Below are 18058 nucleotides of genomic sequence, written 5' to 3'. Positions count from 1 at the left end.
GCTTGAGCAGCTTGAACAGCACTGAAGTCCCACTGTCTTGCACTTCTGAATCCTTTAATTCTTTAGGACGTGCTCATAAATAGCTTGAGTTAAACTTCATTTTCTGTAACTCGAGTGGAGCAAAATGCGTGCTGGCTCTGCCTTGGGAGTTGCATCATGAATTACCAGGCAGAGAGCAGTTTATTTTGCAGACACTATTATTTAAAAGCAATGATTTATTATACATGAAGGAGGGTGTTCAGTCCTAAATCAGTAGAAGAAAAATACTGCAAATAGATATGCTGGAAAGCCATTTTTTCTTGCCAGTTGAGATTCTTGTCTTGCCTGATGATTGGACTAATGTAGCCATGCTCAGCAAGGCAAGCATGCTGAGACAACACGAAGCCTTGTAGAGAAACCATTACTTTTGGTTGTTGTGGAAGCAATGTCCCACATACACGCCCTTTTCCAGCCACCTCCTCCTGCTTGTTGGTCCTGCCACTTTCCCTTTCCCACACTGTTTTCCTCTGCTTCTGTACATAACTTTACCATGAAGCACATCAGAGATCTATTACGCAGTTTGCTGCCCGGCAGGAGAGCCAGGTGATCCCTGGTGAGCCTGAAAATGAGGCTGATCTCCAGTTTGTAGTTCTAGAAAGGATTTTCTGCATACCCATGCAGAAATGATCTGTAGAGACTTTTAATACTTTACAGCTGGTAGCTGGAGGATGGAGTGTTGAATTATGCTAGTTCCACTGTAGCAAGCTACGGTTCAAATTATCCAATTAGCCCCAACTCCTGCTGTCAGCAGCTTCCCCTGGAATGGTTGTGATGCTGCAAGTGGTGTGGAGCACCAGGGGGCAGCGTTTCTCTCACTGGCACCTTCAGACACAGTGTCTCATCCTCGGATATTTTTTCTGTTTATTTGTGGGAGTGTAATGAGTGTTGAATCCTGCAAAGTGGAGAGATGGAAAAAGGGAAGCAGAATCTCCTAACAAAATGGATCACACTTTGATCTGTTACAATACAATATTTTTTTGAAAGATGGTTTTCATTATTCTTTTTCTAAAGTTCTCTCTCCTACTCACTGTCTTAAACATTCTAAGTAATAAATGTGTTTCCTCAGCTATTTGATTTTTACCTTTATAACTCCCCACCCTACTTGCAGGCAGATATTCCTACTTCTGTAGCATCACTCAAGAGCCACTTTTTTTTTGCTGTGTAAATGGTTTAGGACTCTTTAGTTCTCTCTTCACTGGTAAAAAGGTGAAGAGAACATCAACTCAGTGATAATTTTAAACCAGTTGAAGTATGAACACACTCAAAGGCCTTAAATTTCAGTTGGATCAGTTTTCTAGTCCCACTCACAGTATTACACGAGCAGTAGAGCAGGCAGAGTGTCTGGAAGGTGAGGGTGGGTGCCCTTAACCTGCTCAGAAGCAGAACGTCCTTGACTCAGTGTAGACTGATCATGAAAGTTCACCTTGCACTGCAGTGCAACAAGATATTCACGTACATGTATTCAGCATCAATAAATCTCTGTGCAGTGGACAATTTTCATACAGTTTTCACATATTGACTGTTCAGAATTGGTCATAGTAGGAGAGCTGTTTTGCAGATTGTCAGAAACTCCCAGCACAGTCAAGTCAATTGCTGCATTTAAGGGGGATGTGGATAGTTTTTGAAGGAAGTAATGGGAAAATAGTGGTGCTTGTTGGAGCTTTCTTGGTGAGGGAGGTGTGTTGGAAGTAGACAACAAGATTTTTGTGAAAGCTGTGTCAGTTTTAGGTTGGAGAATGGGTGATTTGTTTTAAGGTGGGCAATTTGTGATGAAGTAACCTGTTGAGCAGTGAAAGAAATTGAAATTCAGAGGAGTGAAATGCTTGGTATCACTTAGAAGTACTCAGAAAATAAATCCAAATTTAAAAATCAACTACATTTTATTTTATAGCTTGACTTGCAGAAAAAAAAATGGTTTAGAAAGTACAAATATCTGTACAGGAAAATGAACTTGATTCATTAATTGAAATTATTTGGGTCTCTGTCTGAGGCAAACTGTTCAATCCTAAGTGCTAAAGAAAAGTTTGAAGAGCTGTTCTTCTTAAAATCAGCTGTAGTTAACACCTACCCATCTCTTTATGTTTTGTGGTGTAGACTATATCTCTTGATTATTTAAGCAAATTTTTTAAAAAATCATTTTGTAGTAGCGTTGCAAATACTATAAACTGTTGCTTTAGCATTCTGTGCTTAGAATGGTTATGGGGTAAATTATTTGTAATGTGTTTGCCAATACTGTGTTAGCGACAAAATTATTATTAATTAAAGCCAGTTGGTTATAATTGATTACTCAGTTCTGCCCCTTTCAGAGCAAATATGTGCTCTCAGTCTTGATTTCTGGCACAGGAGTTTGGCTAGTAAGTAACCAGTAAGTACACGATTAATGTTTGATGGCTTCTGTGCCCATTGAAATATCAGGGCATTCCTTTCTCGGGGATTGATAATATTAGGAAATGAGGTTAATTTGGTGGTAGTAAGTGCTTTCTAAGAAATTCTTGGCTTTACAAGAAAAGCAAAGTCCAAAGCATCTTTCAGAGCTGATTGTAATCAACAGTGTTGAAATACACAATTTTTCAAGAATTCCTTATTCAGCCATTGCTTTAAGTTGTATGTCAGATTAGAACTTGTTCCTTCTTGTGATTCTGTATCTGAAGCTTTCTGATTACAGAAGGCTTCTGGTCATTTTACCACATCTGGTTTTGAAGTTAAATATTCCAGGCAGCTATGTAAAATAATAGGAATATTATATCTTTGGTTATAGAAGTTTGCATTCGTCTTTATTTCTGTGTGAAAGAAGGTGTTGCACTACCCAAATGGAAAATCTGAAGAGAACTAAGGATGTTGTTGATGTCTTTTCTTTTGGCAATTGAATCTTAAGTGACTGCGAAATTCTCTTGTTTGTTTACCAAGCTGAATTTTGTAAAGTTTAAATTGCAACAAAGAAAAATAACATAATGCAGTAAATAAAAGGCTTAATGGATTTTCTGTCCACATTCTTACCATATCTTGTCTGACTTTTTAACCCCAGAGCATGGATGCGACTGGTAAACACTGCATGTAGAGAGCCATGTGTAAACAATTCCTTAGTGCGGATGGTGTTAATGCGTTATTATTGAGCCTCCTCCCTACCAGCCCTTCCTTTCTACTTGAAGTGTTGGAGTTTCTAGTCAAAGATGAATCTTCTTGTCTTGGTTTTGATAGTTGAGGTTGGTTAGACTAAGTGCTTCTGAAAGAATGTTTTTTAAATTTATGCTTTTAGGTGGGTTCATCATTTAAACCTTGTTTAATACTGAGGTGGATTGATTAGGAAAATATTTGATAAACTAATTTTTTCCTAGTCATTTACAAATGAAATATTCCTGTTTGTATCACTTCCGGTCAGATATTGTCTGTTTTAATTACTACTGCGGTCATTCACCAGCTTTCCACGTACAAACTTTCTTTAGTGTGGTCCCTGGTAGTAATATATCATGATACTTCCTTCCTAATCTTTTGTACTTTGTTTTTTGTGTCATCTTTCCACATAAGAGTTTTGTGTAATTCATTTGTTGATCCTTTTGGAGTGTAGGGATACTCTGCACCTTAAGGTTGAAGCTCGCCATGTAAAGCCAACAGTGAGTATAAAAGAACAAATCAGCTGTACAAATTCCATCTCAGCCCATTGTTCCTACTGGCCTTGTCCTTTGTTGGGTATTATAAGTGGTGGAAGCATAAGAGGAGTGCTTTTGAGGTACATATGGATGCACTAGAATATTTGAGCAACATTTCCATCTGGTTCATGAGCAGTGTCATCTACAGTTCAGTACTTTGCAAAAGTTCTCACAAGCCCAGGAAAGATGGTGGTTTTCCCAGTGAAGTGCAGTTTCTCAGAGAATGCTTGGATTTGACTCACAGACTTGTAAAATTTCATTGTGCAGAAGAATAGTTCTGAAGTGTAGTCCAAGAATGAACCTCAAATGGAAAACTACCATAAAATTACCATTGATCAAATATATTAATATTTATCGAGTCAACTTGCCAAATCCTGAACCTCAGAGAACAGAAGTGCGGTAGGCTTCTATGAGTAGCATGTATGGAGGTAGAATTCTATATGGAAGCTGCCGGAAAGGAAGCAATATATCTGAAAGGAGTTGGGGTCAGGTCAAACGTGGAATAGGAGTCAACAAAAGCTGACTAAGTTGGCAGGTGAACAGGGAAGCAGTATTTCAGTGTGTGCTGAAGCATTCAGATCCTGTTTAAGTGCACTTACTAATCTCATAAAAGTTCTGAAGGCTGCACATTGTTCGTACTTTAACACATGGCAGTTTGGTTCAGTGGAATGGGAGCTCCCAGTTACATGCAGTTGAATTGCTCTTTCTCTGCTATCCTCCAGATCCCTGGTGCATAACAATGGAATACTCAGTTCCTTGTTACAGTATTTTTGCTCTTGTCTGTTCTGGATCTGGAAGCTGGGTGGCATGTCTCTTCATCACCTTGTATGTTCATGGACAGGGGTTAGTGCTGACTTACCAAATGTCTGAGTTTTTTATTTTGCTTTGAGGGATTGCCTTCACATTCCACCTTCCTCCCTCCCTTACCAGCCAAACAGCTGATGCAACTCTGCAGACTTCCGACAGGCCACCTGAGCAGTTAAACAGGTTCGGTTTGCATTCTGCAAATCCTGCCTCATGCCAGTGTGCAGACAGGAAGGAAGGCAGCTTGTCAATGTGTTGCACTTTATCAGAGTGGACTTTAGACTTTCTGTTAAATGTCTACAAATGATAAGAAGCAGAAGAAAAAATAGAAAAGGAGCTGCCATTTGGAAGGCAAAATCAATCCTAGGACTCTTCACAGAAGCATTAGAGGTAGGGTTGATAATCATAATTGTTCAGCTTATATAATTTTGTAACCTTTCAGTTTTCTTTTATAGCCTTAAGCATGATTTCTTTTAATGAATACTGATTTTAGCAGATTAATCAGCCACAGATGGGAAATTTTCAGCCTAAATGGAAGCAGGACCATGGTCTTCAGTAGTTAATGCTTTGCAGCAGTTCAGGTGTTGCCACAGTTTGATCACTGGAGGACGACAAGTGAGTAATGTCTCTGATAAACTTGTGAATTTGGTACTTGAAGACCAATCCCTAAAATTTGTCCTGAGGAAGCAGGATGTGTACACTAAAGACAGGAAGATTCTAGATGTTGAATGTGTTCATTCTTGCTTTAGGAATGCAACATGTTTAATCCATTTCCTTGCATGTGTTCTGCCAGCCTGGGGTTTTTTTGGCTTTAGGGCTTTTTTTGCAAGTAGGTAGCCATAAACTGTATCTGGACATAGTCTATTATTTTCTAACACACTAGTGCACATATACATACATAAAATCAGAATACACATCTGACTCTAAAAGAGATACATAAACCACTGGGAGGATGTAGAGAAGAGACTTGTTTGCCCCAAGATGTGCCTGCATTCTGTAGTGGATGCTGTGAGAATGGAACGTGAATGTAAGATGTGAATAGACCACAGACAGCGTACAGTAGATAAGGGGTTTCCTATCTGGATCACTTTTACTTTTTTGCATTGGTGTATGGTGACCATTTCTGTTGATTCCTCTTTCTTATGGTGTCAGTATTGTGTGCAGCCTTAGAGGAAATTAACAACTTCCCTTGAATATTCTCTTTTTATTTCTTTATTATTTTATTCAATCAAATGAAGTGAATTCTACCAGCATTATCCTTAACAGCATTTCCCTTTAAATATTTCTTAATATGCACTAAGGAAAATTGTGATAAAAGCTACTATATTTAGAAATTCTACACAAAAATGTACAGAACATTGTTGACAGTATAGCATGTGCATCCAAACCAACAATTGCATCAAAACCAGCAATCAAAAATAATTTTCCTTTCATGGTCAGTACACGTTGAGAATTATTGACTGGGTGTGCCTTCTCTGCCTGCTGTCATTTGCCTGTATCTCTTTTATAATTGCAGATCTTAGCCCATTGAAGTCTTTCAGTTTACCTGTAAAGAAAAAAAATTAATGTTTCCCAGTTTCTTTTAATGAATACAATACAGTCTCTTCGTTGTATTGATACTTTTCATAACCAGCTGTATTTCTGAGTGCATCTGTTGGTTTTTTTACTTTCTTTACAACAAATGGTGATTGCCATTAAAGTGTCAAATATTTGACCATTGCTTAATTCTCATTCCCATGATGTTCATTGTTTTTTCAAATGCTGTAGATACCAGAAGTATGGGTATCCACACCTATATCCAGAGTGCAAGGTTGTAAAGGTTTAAATTGTTCTGCTAGCTGAATATGTTACATTTATTTTTATATGTATATTTTAGCCTTAGACTTTAACTGTGGTGGCAAGCAAATAAATGTATAAGGAAGCGGGTGGTATTTGGACCCACTCTACTTCTCTCTGACTCTTTGAGAGGAGAAGATTGACAGTGGCAAGACTTAGAAAAGCAGAAGTGAACAGCTGTGAACATTTCCATTCTTAGTCATCTGAGCTCAGTTGTGCGAGTGCCTTCGAACAAACAAGAAAAGAATAGCTGCGTACGAACTGCGTGAGTCAAAGTATAGTGACAGTCTGAGCAGAACTTGAAGGGGTGAAAACCTTCCTATTTTGTTAGTTTTGACAAGATGACATGATTTGTGTGTGTTTAATTAAAAATCTTTACCACCATGCTAGGCAGTGATAAAGAAGGGGACCCCTGAGCTGCCATCAGAATAATTGCTTCAGGAATGCTCCTTCTGCAGGAGCTGTTTGAAATAGCACACACAGATGTACTTGTCCTTGGCTGGCGAGATTGCGAATGGATTTCATTGCACTAACTTTAGAGCGTTGTCTTGCATGTATAGGTCAGGGAGCCATTTCATAGCCATTCCAGTTGGGTGAAGAAGTGCTGTTGCGATGGCCTTCTGTGTGGGATTTGGTAGGAAGAGATTGGTTGTTTTGACCATTTTTTAAAGTTGGTGAATTGAGTAACTTTTCTTCTAGATACAGGTTATGTCAAAGACTACTGAGCCTCCAGAGAAGCTGTATAAAACAATAAAATTAAGTGATACTACAGCAGGTACTAAGAAAACAAAGTATAAGAGCTTGTGCTTCTTACATTGATTGCTTGTTTTAAAGTGATGTTATACACCCTTCCCTAAAAATAAATGATTTTTCAATTTGCCTGAGATTTATTTAATGTTCACTTTCTTTTGTAATGTTTTCAGTCTTAGAATTACCTTGCATGCTTGACAAAATGATATATTTTGTGGTAGGCCAGCTGAAGCCAAAAGAAAAAGTTCAGAAGGTTATGATATGGTTAAAAATGAGAAGTGAAAACAAACATGTCTTAAGTGCCTCTCTCTCTTTCTGCCTATTTACTTTAAGAAATGGTAATCATCCCATTGTATGGCCTTAGGTGGTGGTTTGTTTGTGCAGCTAAGGGCGTGTATTCTCTTTGTTAAACACACTTTAGAGATTACTCTTCAAATTATGTGGGTGCTATATTTGATTTTATCTGCTACTTGAGTCATGCCACATTTCAGCTGTAGGTTATGTTTTTGTAATTTCTCAGACTTGCCTTTTCCTTTCAACTCTCTACATGTCAAGTTGTAATTAGCAAGATGTGGTCTTGGTGTGTGGTACAATGTTTTTACCAGGTTATAGAAAAAATTATTCTAGGCTTTAGCATGTATGATTATTATTGTGAAGCAGCTTGTAAGTCCGCTTGAAGCTGTCACTTAGGAAACCTTGCTTGGTATTGCTACTTCTTATCTATCTATCTATCTGTGTATCTAGATACAGATAGATATATGAGTTAGTGTATATATGCAGATGTGTGTGTGTTTGTATATATGTGCAGTCTTTCAGATTGTGTCCCTTCATTCACCTGTTCATGATATCCAAGTAGTTAACAACAGTCTCTCTTTTTTAAAGATTACTGTGAACTGGGAGATCTTCCACCCAGATCCCCATTGGAGCCAGTGTGTGAAGATGGCCCCTTTGGGCCAGTGAAAGAAGAAAGGAAACGGTCACCCCATGAGCTTCGTGAGCTGTGGAAGAAAGCCATTATTCAGCAGATACTGCTCCTCAGAATGGAGAAAGAAAACCAGAAGTTACAAGGTTGGTGGAGTTCTTGGGTACTACACCCTACTGCAATACAAGTTCACCTTTTGGTTTTCTCTGTGGCTTTGGCAGTGGACTGCACCAAGCCTTAATGAAATGTTTTAGGAACGTACAGGTAAATCAAATTAGCAACATCTCCCTCAGCACTCATTAGTGTAGGTGACAATGGATGATAGTTTTTTCATTACTTCACCTTATTATTTGTTTACTTGATCTGAAGTGACACTCTTAGGTTTACCATGGCTGAGGTTTATTAGGCTTGTGCCAAGAAGCTCTTGCAAGGAATTCATCATGATCAGTATCGTGAACTGAATTCTTTTCTACATTCACATCCGCAGGTCCTTGTCTAAGTGTTGGTCGTTACAACGTTGTGTTTAGCCAGTCTTGAGGCTCAAAGGAAGTTCTGAAAGAGGTGGTTGTGGACTTGGAACTATGGGTGCCTGCAGTAGTACCCACACTGTGCAGGCAAGGTTTCTGTAGAGAAGTAATGACTTAGATCAGTCCAAAGGGTGATGAGAAGGAACTCGAGAAATTGTAATTTGCAATTATTCTCAACCACAATTTTTCTGTGAATGACTGAGCTGTGACAAATCCATTTTGGTGGCAATTTTTACATATAAAGAACAGCTGTTATGCAGAATCACAAGTGATTGCCTTTGAGAGCTGCTCCTTTGAAGATATGAATGATGAGGACAGAAATGTTTATCTGGGTGATTTTAGGTGTTCAGGAAGGGAGTAGGCACCTGAACCCTCAAAAGGGGAGGTACCTGGCATGAAAATGACAATTCTTCATTTTCTTGTGTAAACTTGATGAAGGACTGACTTCCAAGAAGTGTGTAGAGAGAGGGCCCAGCTGTGTGAAAAGGTCAGTACACCAAACTTGAAATCCTTCTTTAAACTCAGGCTAAGACACGCGGCTGGAAAGACAAAACACCTCTTGAATATTGGATATGGCCTGCAAAAGCACTTGGCCCACCTGTAGGCTGTTTGCACCCGGCAGTATAGCTCTTCTGTTTCAACCCTATCTGAAGAACACCTGACACCCGAGTTTCCTAAGAACCCCACAGGTGACAAGCATGTTCCCAGCAATGTACTAGCTAATCCAGTAAAATAAAATATGGCTATGGATACCAAATATACAGAGTCCTTGGCCAGAGGCTGAGACCATCTGGAGAAGAGGTACTGAGAGAAATTATTTATACAATCTCTTCAAGCTTAGAACAGTGCTGTTATAAATGAGCTTCTGTAACGTTTTAATGGCATTTAGAAATAAATTTTCTCTGTATTGTGTATTTATACTCCTGATATTTTTAAAATTTCTCTTGTATTCAAATTATCTGAATCTACAGCCTGCAGTCAAATTTTGGCAAGTGCAGGTCATTAATATCCATACACATTTTAGTAAGTTTACCTAGGTGCTCCAATTTTGTCTCCCCAAAAGAAAAAATTGCAAAACCATCACAGATACATTAAGATGAGCATATCTAAAAAGCCAGTTAGTGAATGAATGAGGTGGGTGTTGGCAGAACTGAAGGCCCAGCTGTGCTGTATGCCCTGAAGGGTGAGGAAGTTGTCCTAGGTAGCTGCTGCATGAAGAGCTCAGATGGTGAGACAATACTTGAAAACAACAGATGACTGTGCTGCAGCGAGCACAGCATCTTTACTAGTTGCGCTTATGTGTGATATTGGGAATTATTTAGAATTATGTAGATACTGACACTGGGTAGTGTCAGTATCTAAATAAGCTTGTTGATAAAGGCATATTCTCACCTCAGTCTTCACACGTCACATTTTTGCACATAGCATACGAAGACTGAATATAAAGCAGAAAAGTCTGAGAAGTTGCCAAGCACCAGAAAACATTTGTTTGCGGAAGATGAAACATTGAAAGATTTCTCTGAGTTCGTTTTCAATTAGGCTGAAATTTAAATGCCCTTTTTTTAAGTTATATTCATACAATACCACCTGTGTTTTGCGGGTTTTTAATACTCTGATTTATAAATATGTTGGTTTTGACCTGACAAAGATGTGAGAGGTTGAAAAATAGTTTAGATGGACTGAATCACTTTCAGTGTGGATAGGCAGCTATAATTGTATTTCATGGATCTGTAGTTAATCACTGAATTAAAAATTAAATACTCTGAGATCCGAATCTTGCAAACACTTAGGTAATCTCATAACTCACATGAATAACCTCATTGAATAAAGTCATTCACATATGAAAGCAACTACAGGATGAGGAGGTGTACTTCCCAGATATAAACAGTTCTTTTCTTTCTCAGTTTCTAAAATCTAGAAGCTTGTGTAGTCAGTGGGAGTACAGGACAAGATAACCCTTTGTGACTCCCAGAATTCAATAATCTAAAAAACCTTAATTGCAGATACAGCTCTCAGAACAAGTTGAGTTTAGTGTCTTGATAGTGTCATTATGAAATGTAAATTTCAGGCAGTCTTTAACTGTTTAGTAAATTTATATAAAGGAGTTGAAAATACAAATAATAGAGAGTTAAACTATCAAAAGATAATATAACAACATTTTAACATAGATTGTCTCAAGACTGAAATGGATAGGAGTGATTCTGTGAATTCATAAGTGAAATCCTCCAAAGTAGCAGCAGGCTTATGATATATGGCAGAATGTCCTCAAAATATGAGTATCTTGTTACCATTACAGTAATGCATCATCACAACAAAGAAGTACTGACATCATGGCAAATTAATTAATAAACATGATCACTTTATGATACACTATTTCAAAAATTGCGTTATTTGTAGGAGAATTATTTTTTAATTTTTGTTTAATACTGTAGAACCTTTCCAGACTTCTACATATTTTGAACTTTTGCTCTGCTCATTTTTTGCAAGTAGAGAGCTGCTCTTGTCCTGGAACTAGGTGCATTGAGTACTCAGCCACATTACAGCCTAGTTAAAAAATTGAAACCTATTTTGTTAATTTCTCCATAAATTTCCCACTGTTTATGTCTCTCCTTAGTGCTCTCTTTTTAGCTTAGTCTTGGATTCCTTATAGCATTTTCTTTCATCATTTCATCCTTGTAGGAATAAATGACTGACATATTTGTGTCTCATCTGAACTACACCTCTTTTTCTCCTCTTCTACTTTTTCAGTCTTGTTACCTGCACAAATCCATCTACTGGCACAAAACATGCTTTATTATTTAGTTTACATGATTACCATTAATAAATCCTGTTTTCCAGGCACATTATAGTACTAAAATGCCCCCACAGAAAAAAAAAATTTAAAAGCTTTACCAAGACTCCCTTTGAAGTTCTCACTCCACTTCTAAACTTTGGAATTACACTCAGCTGCAGAATTGTTTTCATTTCTGCCATGGTTTTTTGATGCTTTCCCAGCTATTGTTTAAAATTTTTTTTAATCCCTTATAGATAACACATGAAGATACAGTGCAATATTCTCATAAATTGTAATGTGGGAAAACCACCAGTACAACAGTGAATCTCTGCTCCAGGAGCTGTGATGATCTAAACTGTCATATTTAAGACTGAGTTATGCATTGACCTTTGTTCCTATTTATTCATTGGGGACTTCAGGAGAGTCGCACACAAATGTAGTGCTTATAGCCCTATTTGCGTCCAGGGCTCTGGAATTTTCTATACTTGAGCTTTCCTTTTTATGTAATCTGTAAATCTGTGAATGATCACCTTTAAAGTAATTTTTTTACTTTGTCATTACTATTATGGAAATGTATGCATAACAGATGACTAAATTGGGTTTGTGTTTTTATTTGCTGAAGGTCTTCTGCACTGAAGAGCTGGGAAAATGAAAATTCCTGTTATGAAAATCTTATGTTTATTTCATTAGTCATCATCTCTCATGTTTCTTCATATTTAGGAGTTGACTAGCAGTAGGGAATTTAATTTACCTGGCCAAACATAATTAATATTGCATGTAATATCTTTAAAAACCAAACAAACCAATCCAACCCCACAATCACTAATGTTTAAATACATAATGTTTCAGGTGGATTGGATGATGAAGTTGTAAGTTAAATTAATCCATTTTACAAATAGTAAACAATATTAACTGCTACATTCATATCACTTTTTAGCATCTGAAAACAATTTGCAGAACAGACGTCTGAAACTTGACTACGAAGAAATCACACCATGCTTAAAAGATGTAACTTTGATTTGGGAAAAAATGTTGAGTACACCTGGAAGGTCAAAGATTAAATTTGATGTGGAAAAAATACACTCTGCTGTTGGGCAAGGTAAACACGGTTTGGTTTTTTGAGTTGTCGAAATGCATGTAAATAGTATCAGAAAAGGAATAGTGTGGCCACTTAATCACTCCTTATAACCAGATTCTCTCTAGTGCTGTTCTCAGGCTGCTGACCAAACAAGTAACAACTTTTGGTACCATCATGGTCATGCAAATGCAAGTACCAGTCCCTTTCAGTGGTAGCTGCAGTTGTATACTGGAGCTATAGCATACATTTTTGAGTAACATCTGCCCTTACAGGAGAGTTGTATGCTACCTCAGTGTATTACAATTGTTGCAATCTGATTTTATAAATTAAAAGTTACAATTAAAGAAAAAAAGCTTGGATAATGCAAATAAATGACTGTGTGAATAACTGAAGAAGCCCTGCATTGTTTTCTGGAAATTCTCTGTTCCAGCCTGTGTATTGTGTCTGTGCACGAACAGTAGGCATGGGTATCTCTGCAGAACTGCCTTTTCTCTGAGTTCAAGAACACTTTATCGCTGCAAACACCACTTACAGTCTTCCTCGCAACTGCAGGGCTGAGCAACCATCCCTATCTCCACTGCACCAAAAGTAATATAACCTAAGGATGTTTATTAAATATTCTAAGAAATGGGGCTATTACTCAATATTACATTTGCCATGATTGGACCCAAAGGCCTTAGGCTGAGCGCTGTATGGAGCCGATGGTGAAGATGGCTACTCCAAGGAGCTTTTTATAGTTCTATAAAAAGCTTTCCAACATGTAAAGAAAGTGTCAAGATTTAACCACTGTCAGAAGTTCAATATTTTAAATATTGCACCAGACTATGTGCAATTATACCAGCAAGTTAAACCAAAGTGCCCATTTAAAATGACTGGATAAGTCTAGATTTCTAACAATATCAAATCCTAATATGTTTTGTTATCTTTCCTTGTAAGTTGTATGCTTGAGCAAGTCTTGATTTCTCCTGTGGTTATTGTCCTCCATATGTTACATGTATACCAAAAGAAAAAAAACAGTCCTAAAAACGTCAAGCTGTGAGTTACTTCAAACTGTAATATCTGGTTCCAGTGCACTATGGATTAGACAGAATACTTTCCCAAGTGAAAGTGCATTGATTTCTTGTGGAGAGGATTTAATAGTGAGTGAGAGCCTTGTGCTGAATTAATTATACTCTCAGAGCTTTACATACAGTTTAAAAATGAAGGCTATCATTACTTATGTGAAATAGTTAAGTAGCATCCTCCCTCTTTACAGAGAAATAAATTCAAGTTTTAAAACATTTTAATGTGTACCAGTCATTAAGCAAGCTGATAGCAAAACTAGAAATACAATACTTGCCCGCTGATTATCTGCTTTGTGTTGTAGTCTCTATATCACATCTCATTTGTACTTATTTATATTTTTGGTACGTGTGCATCCCACCTTCCTAAAACATACTCGTAACAACAAAGTCCATGCTATGTTGAAACTGTCAATTAGTTCTATTGCAGTGCTTTATTGTGTACTTTGCGTGGAAAAATGGGAGATAAACATACAACTTTTCAGAGACAAGTATTGCAATTCTTGATGCCTGTTCTAGTGCTTCTCAGACTAGATGTAAGCATTAATCTTAGGCAGCTCATGGTGTTTCTTTCTGCCTTAAATCTCTCCTGTTATGGTGCTGATGTCTTTTATTGGTTGAGGAAGTAAAAGCCTTGTAGTTTATCTACTTCTGTGGTCCACTGGAGGTAACCAATAGGGATCTGCCTGCCTGTGTAGCAGATAGGGATCTTCAGTTCCTCAGTCCTGTTAGCTCAACTATAGCAGAACCCTCAGTAGGAGTACAAATTACTGGTTTAATTGCTTTCTCTACTCAGGAGTACCACGTCACCACCGTGGGGAGATATGGAAGTTTCTAGCAGAGCAATACCATCTGAAACATCAGTTTCCAAGTAAACAACAACCAAAGGACACACCTTATAAAGAACTCCTAAAACAACTAACTTCCCAACAGCATGCAATTCTTATTGACCTAGGTAAGTACAGTAGTGGTCTGAAATTAAAACAAGGGGTTTATGATCTCTGTAAGATACCTAAAGAAGGTAACACACAAAAAGCCTTTCACTGTTTAATAGTAGGTTGTTGGTAAGAACTGCTTTTAATCTGGTGTGAGAAACCAGGAGCTGATGCTTTTCCAAGAGGATCACAGCTCTTGTGTGTGGGATAATCCCACACTGAACTCAGTATTCATTATGTTCTTTCCTAATAAAGGCAAAGAATCAATGTCTTCCAGAGCACAGCACTGGCAGTTTGGTTCTGAGGAGCTGTGTGGGGCAATTTAAGAAGTGCATTATCACTACATTTGATTAAAAGAATTTGCAATGAAAAACTCCATCAAAGGAAATTATGCACTGCAAGTAACCAAATGTCATATGAAGGAATGCTAAAAATTTATGGAAAAAGTTGTACTTGGTCTGATCTGAATGATTATTACCCTTTGCGTTATTTTCTCTTACATCTTTTCTGTAAAGCAGTAGTACAGAATTATCCCATCATAATTCTGCTCTTTATAACTACTCAAACAGTATTTAAGCATTTTTCACTGCTAATGAATGTACCCCCTTTCTTACCTGATGAGGAAGGATTACCTATACCCAGGGCTGTCTGGGAGCACACATTTATTATTTTATTAAAGACTCAACATGCTGACTGTCTTCAGTGGGTACTAAACTGTGAGAAGATTTGCTGAGTTTAGATGGTGACTTAAGCTTTAGATGACAAAGAGGGTATTTTCTCTGTTTCTGCAACACTTAGTAAAGTGAGTCAAAATACCAGAGCAGTGCATAGAAAATACATAGGAATGAGAAGGAACAGGTGTGTTCCTGCAGAAAGTGGCGTGACCGCAGGTGGGAAAGGGTGGTGGTGGATGTCACCTTCACTTTCCCCTACTTGGCAGACCTGCCTGCTTTCAGCTTGGCACTGGGAAAGTAACAGGCCAAGGAGCCTTAATGCCAGCTGGGAATAGGCAGTGGATGTGTGCAAATTGTTTCCCTTCACACTTTTCACACCAGATCTAGGAACTCCCCATGACTGAGCAGTGCCAGACAACAATCTTTTGTGTTTGAGAGAGACATTTACATGCAGCCAGAGATCATTTGCTAGCAAATACCTATTGTTCCACCACAGCTGGTATTGGTAGCCCTGGCAGTGAAGGGTGGGACGCTGAAGTGGTTCAGTAAGAGGCAAACAGTTTTGTGCTGGGTCAATTAATTGAGCACCTTCAGCAGAGGGATGGTGCTGGGATGACTCCTGGACAGTAGGGAGCACTATCAGTCTGAGCTTGGTTGTCTCACATAGCAGACTGGGGCTTACTGGCTTGGCAAGCTGTTTATGTTTTCTGCCTGGTTCTGCGCACAAATACTTTCTCATCTTAGCCACGTGTTCTTCTCGTAGAAACAAATGACTGCATGTGTTGGCAAATTGGTAACTTCGTTGTGGTTTTCAAGCAAGGTGTTGTTTTTGCCAGGGTGCTATTTGCCAGCCCATTAGCTGAGGGAGGGATTGGGTCCTGTCATAACCATAAGATGAATTAGGAAGCTGAAGACTTCCTAGTGATTCACATTGAAATAGAGCTGTGCTGCACGGTAACCGACAGCATAACTGGATAGGCAGCTAGAAGGAATTTGCATGTTCTGCCTTGCATTCCTTCAGGCTATCAGAAGCATTTTCTTAAAAATCTTTAAGAATCCTTCTGAAAGCATGCACTTATACCTTGAAAGAAAAAAACTATGTTCTTGCAACATGTGGTTGTAATACCTAAAAACCTTTCCCAAATTAGGCTAAATAGGTCTTGTTGATACAGTATGAGCCAAAGCTGTAATAGCATTGCTTGCACTTAGTTGAATTGATGCATCCTCAGATGTAAATAGTGCTTCCTGAGATTGACGCCAGCAGTGTGCATGTGGATGCAGGGCTAAGGTATAGCAGCTGCTTTGCTGGCCCAGTTTACATGTCACAGTGCTATCAGTGTAGGAAACCATCCATCACTGGGTGTTTGCTGAACATGGTATAAAATTATGTTTCGTTTTATTGCATCTAAAAAAATAAAGTAGTAGGTACTTACTCTCACATTCTGGGCCTCTAGAGGTATCACAGTTCATTTAGAGTCTCTTTTCAGCAGGGCCAGAGACCTTTGCTCCAAAATAAAGGCTAAAATTCTTAGTTAACTCAGAGCACCCAGAAACACATCAGCTTGTGAGTTTAGCAGTTCTTCTCCTCCTCCATTTACTGCTTTTTAGAACTTCTTCGCATTTTTATTCTTGCTGAGTTTGTAACTCTTTTTCATGACTTACGTGAAATGAGCTTTGCTGGCTGAGTGAGGCAGTGCAGGTCTGCCTTTAGACTGTGCTGTAGAAGCTTGTCCTTCAAGCAAAGGAATGCAAGCTTCTTCTCATTTGAAAGCTAGAAATACTTCTTCTGTAACATTCAACTCTGACACCCTGGCCAGGGAGACCTACTCAGGACTGAGTGCCATGTCCCATGTGACAGGCTACAGCAGCTACCAGATGGCGGAAGGACTCTACCCCGGGCTTTGTCTTGAAACAGGAGTTCTGATATTATCTGGCAGCACAGCAGCATTCCAGAAGCTAAAGGGTGGGGTGGTATTTAACAAGTGGGCAACCAGAAAACAAGCTCCACTTAATACTAGAACAAAAGAGGTATTCAAATTTCAAAATACCTCTGTTGAGGTATTTCAGAGAAAGTTTGATAGGGGGAGGGTTTTTTCCTAAAAGTGAAAAATTTGCCTTTGGAAGATTTTTTTTTTAAAATCTGTAAAGGTTAAAGGTTAAGTCTTTAATGTCTTTGTTCACAGAATCAGAGTGGTTGAGATTGGAAAGGAGCTCTTGAGATCATCTAGTCCAAATACCCCTTGCTCAAAGCAAGATCTGCCCAGGCTGCCTAGGATCATGTTTGCTCAGATTTTGAGTATGTCCATAGATGGAGACTTCACAACCTCTTTGGGCAGCCTGTGCCAATGTCTATCCACCTTTATAATTAAAAAAAAAAAAAAAAAAGGTGGAATTTACTGTTTTTCAATTTGTGCCCACTGCCTCTTGTTGTCAGTGAGCACTACTGGGAAGAGCCTAGTTCCTTCTTCTTCATTCCCTTCCACTGGGTATTTGTGCATCCCCCTGAGCCTTTCCTTCTCCAGGCTGAACAGTCCCAGTTCTCTCAACCTCTCTTCATAGAAGGGATGCTCCAGTCCCTCCATTATCCTAGTGGCCCTTTGCTGGACTCTCTCCAGTATGGGCATATCACTTTTGTAGTGGGAACAGAGAACTGGACACAGCAGTCCAGATGTGGCCTCACCAGTGCCGAGTAGAGGGGAAGGATCACCTGCCTCCAAATGCTGGCAGCACTCCCAATGCAGCCCAGGATACCATCAGCCTTCTTTTCTACAAGGGCAAATTGCTGGCCCGTGTTCAACCTGCTGACCACCAGGACCCTTGGGTCCTTTTCTGCAAAGCTGCTTTCTGGATGGGTGGCAAATGCTGGTGCATGCATTTGTTCCCTCCAGGTGCAGGATTTTTGCACTTAACTTTGTTGAACTTCATGAAGTTCCTGGCAGCTCATTTCACCAGCCTGTTGAAGTCCCTCTGAATGGTAGCAAGTGTATCTCTTAACTACTCCCAGTTTTCTAT

General features: G+C 38.7%; 1 protein-coding gene across 10 annotated transcripts in view; it reads left to right on the top strand.

Moving 5' to 3' along the window:
- Window positions 1-18058, top strand: part of TBC1D1 (TBC1 domain family member 1) — a 101457-nt gene that overhangs the window by 71662 nt on the left and 11737 nt on the right. For all 10 annotated transcript variants that reach the window (XM_019287269.3, XM_039550887.1, XM_039550890.1 and 7 more), the window contains 3 exons: window positions 7959-8144; window positions 12236-12397; window positions 14234-14392. In XM_019287269.3, coding sequence (XP_019142814.3) covers window positions 7959-8144; window positions 12236-12397; window positions 14234-14392 — 507 coding nt within the window. The remainder of the gene's footprint in view (window positions 1-7958; window positions 8145-12235; window positions 12398-14233; window positions 14393-18058) is intronic.

This window comes from Corvus cornix, chromosome 4 (genome assembly GCF_000738735.6).
Source record: "Corvus cornix cornix isolate S_Up_H32 chromosome 4, ASM73873v5, whole genome shotgun sequence".
Lineage (NCBI taxonomy): Eukaryota > Metazoa > Chordata > Aves > Passeriformes > Corvidae > Corvus > Corvus cornix.
The sequence above is the reverse complement of the archived record's forward strand: the minus strand, read 5'-3'. Positions and strand labels throughout refer to the sequence as shown.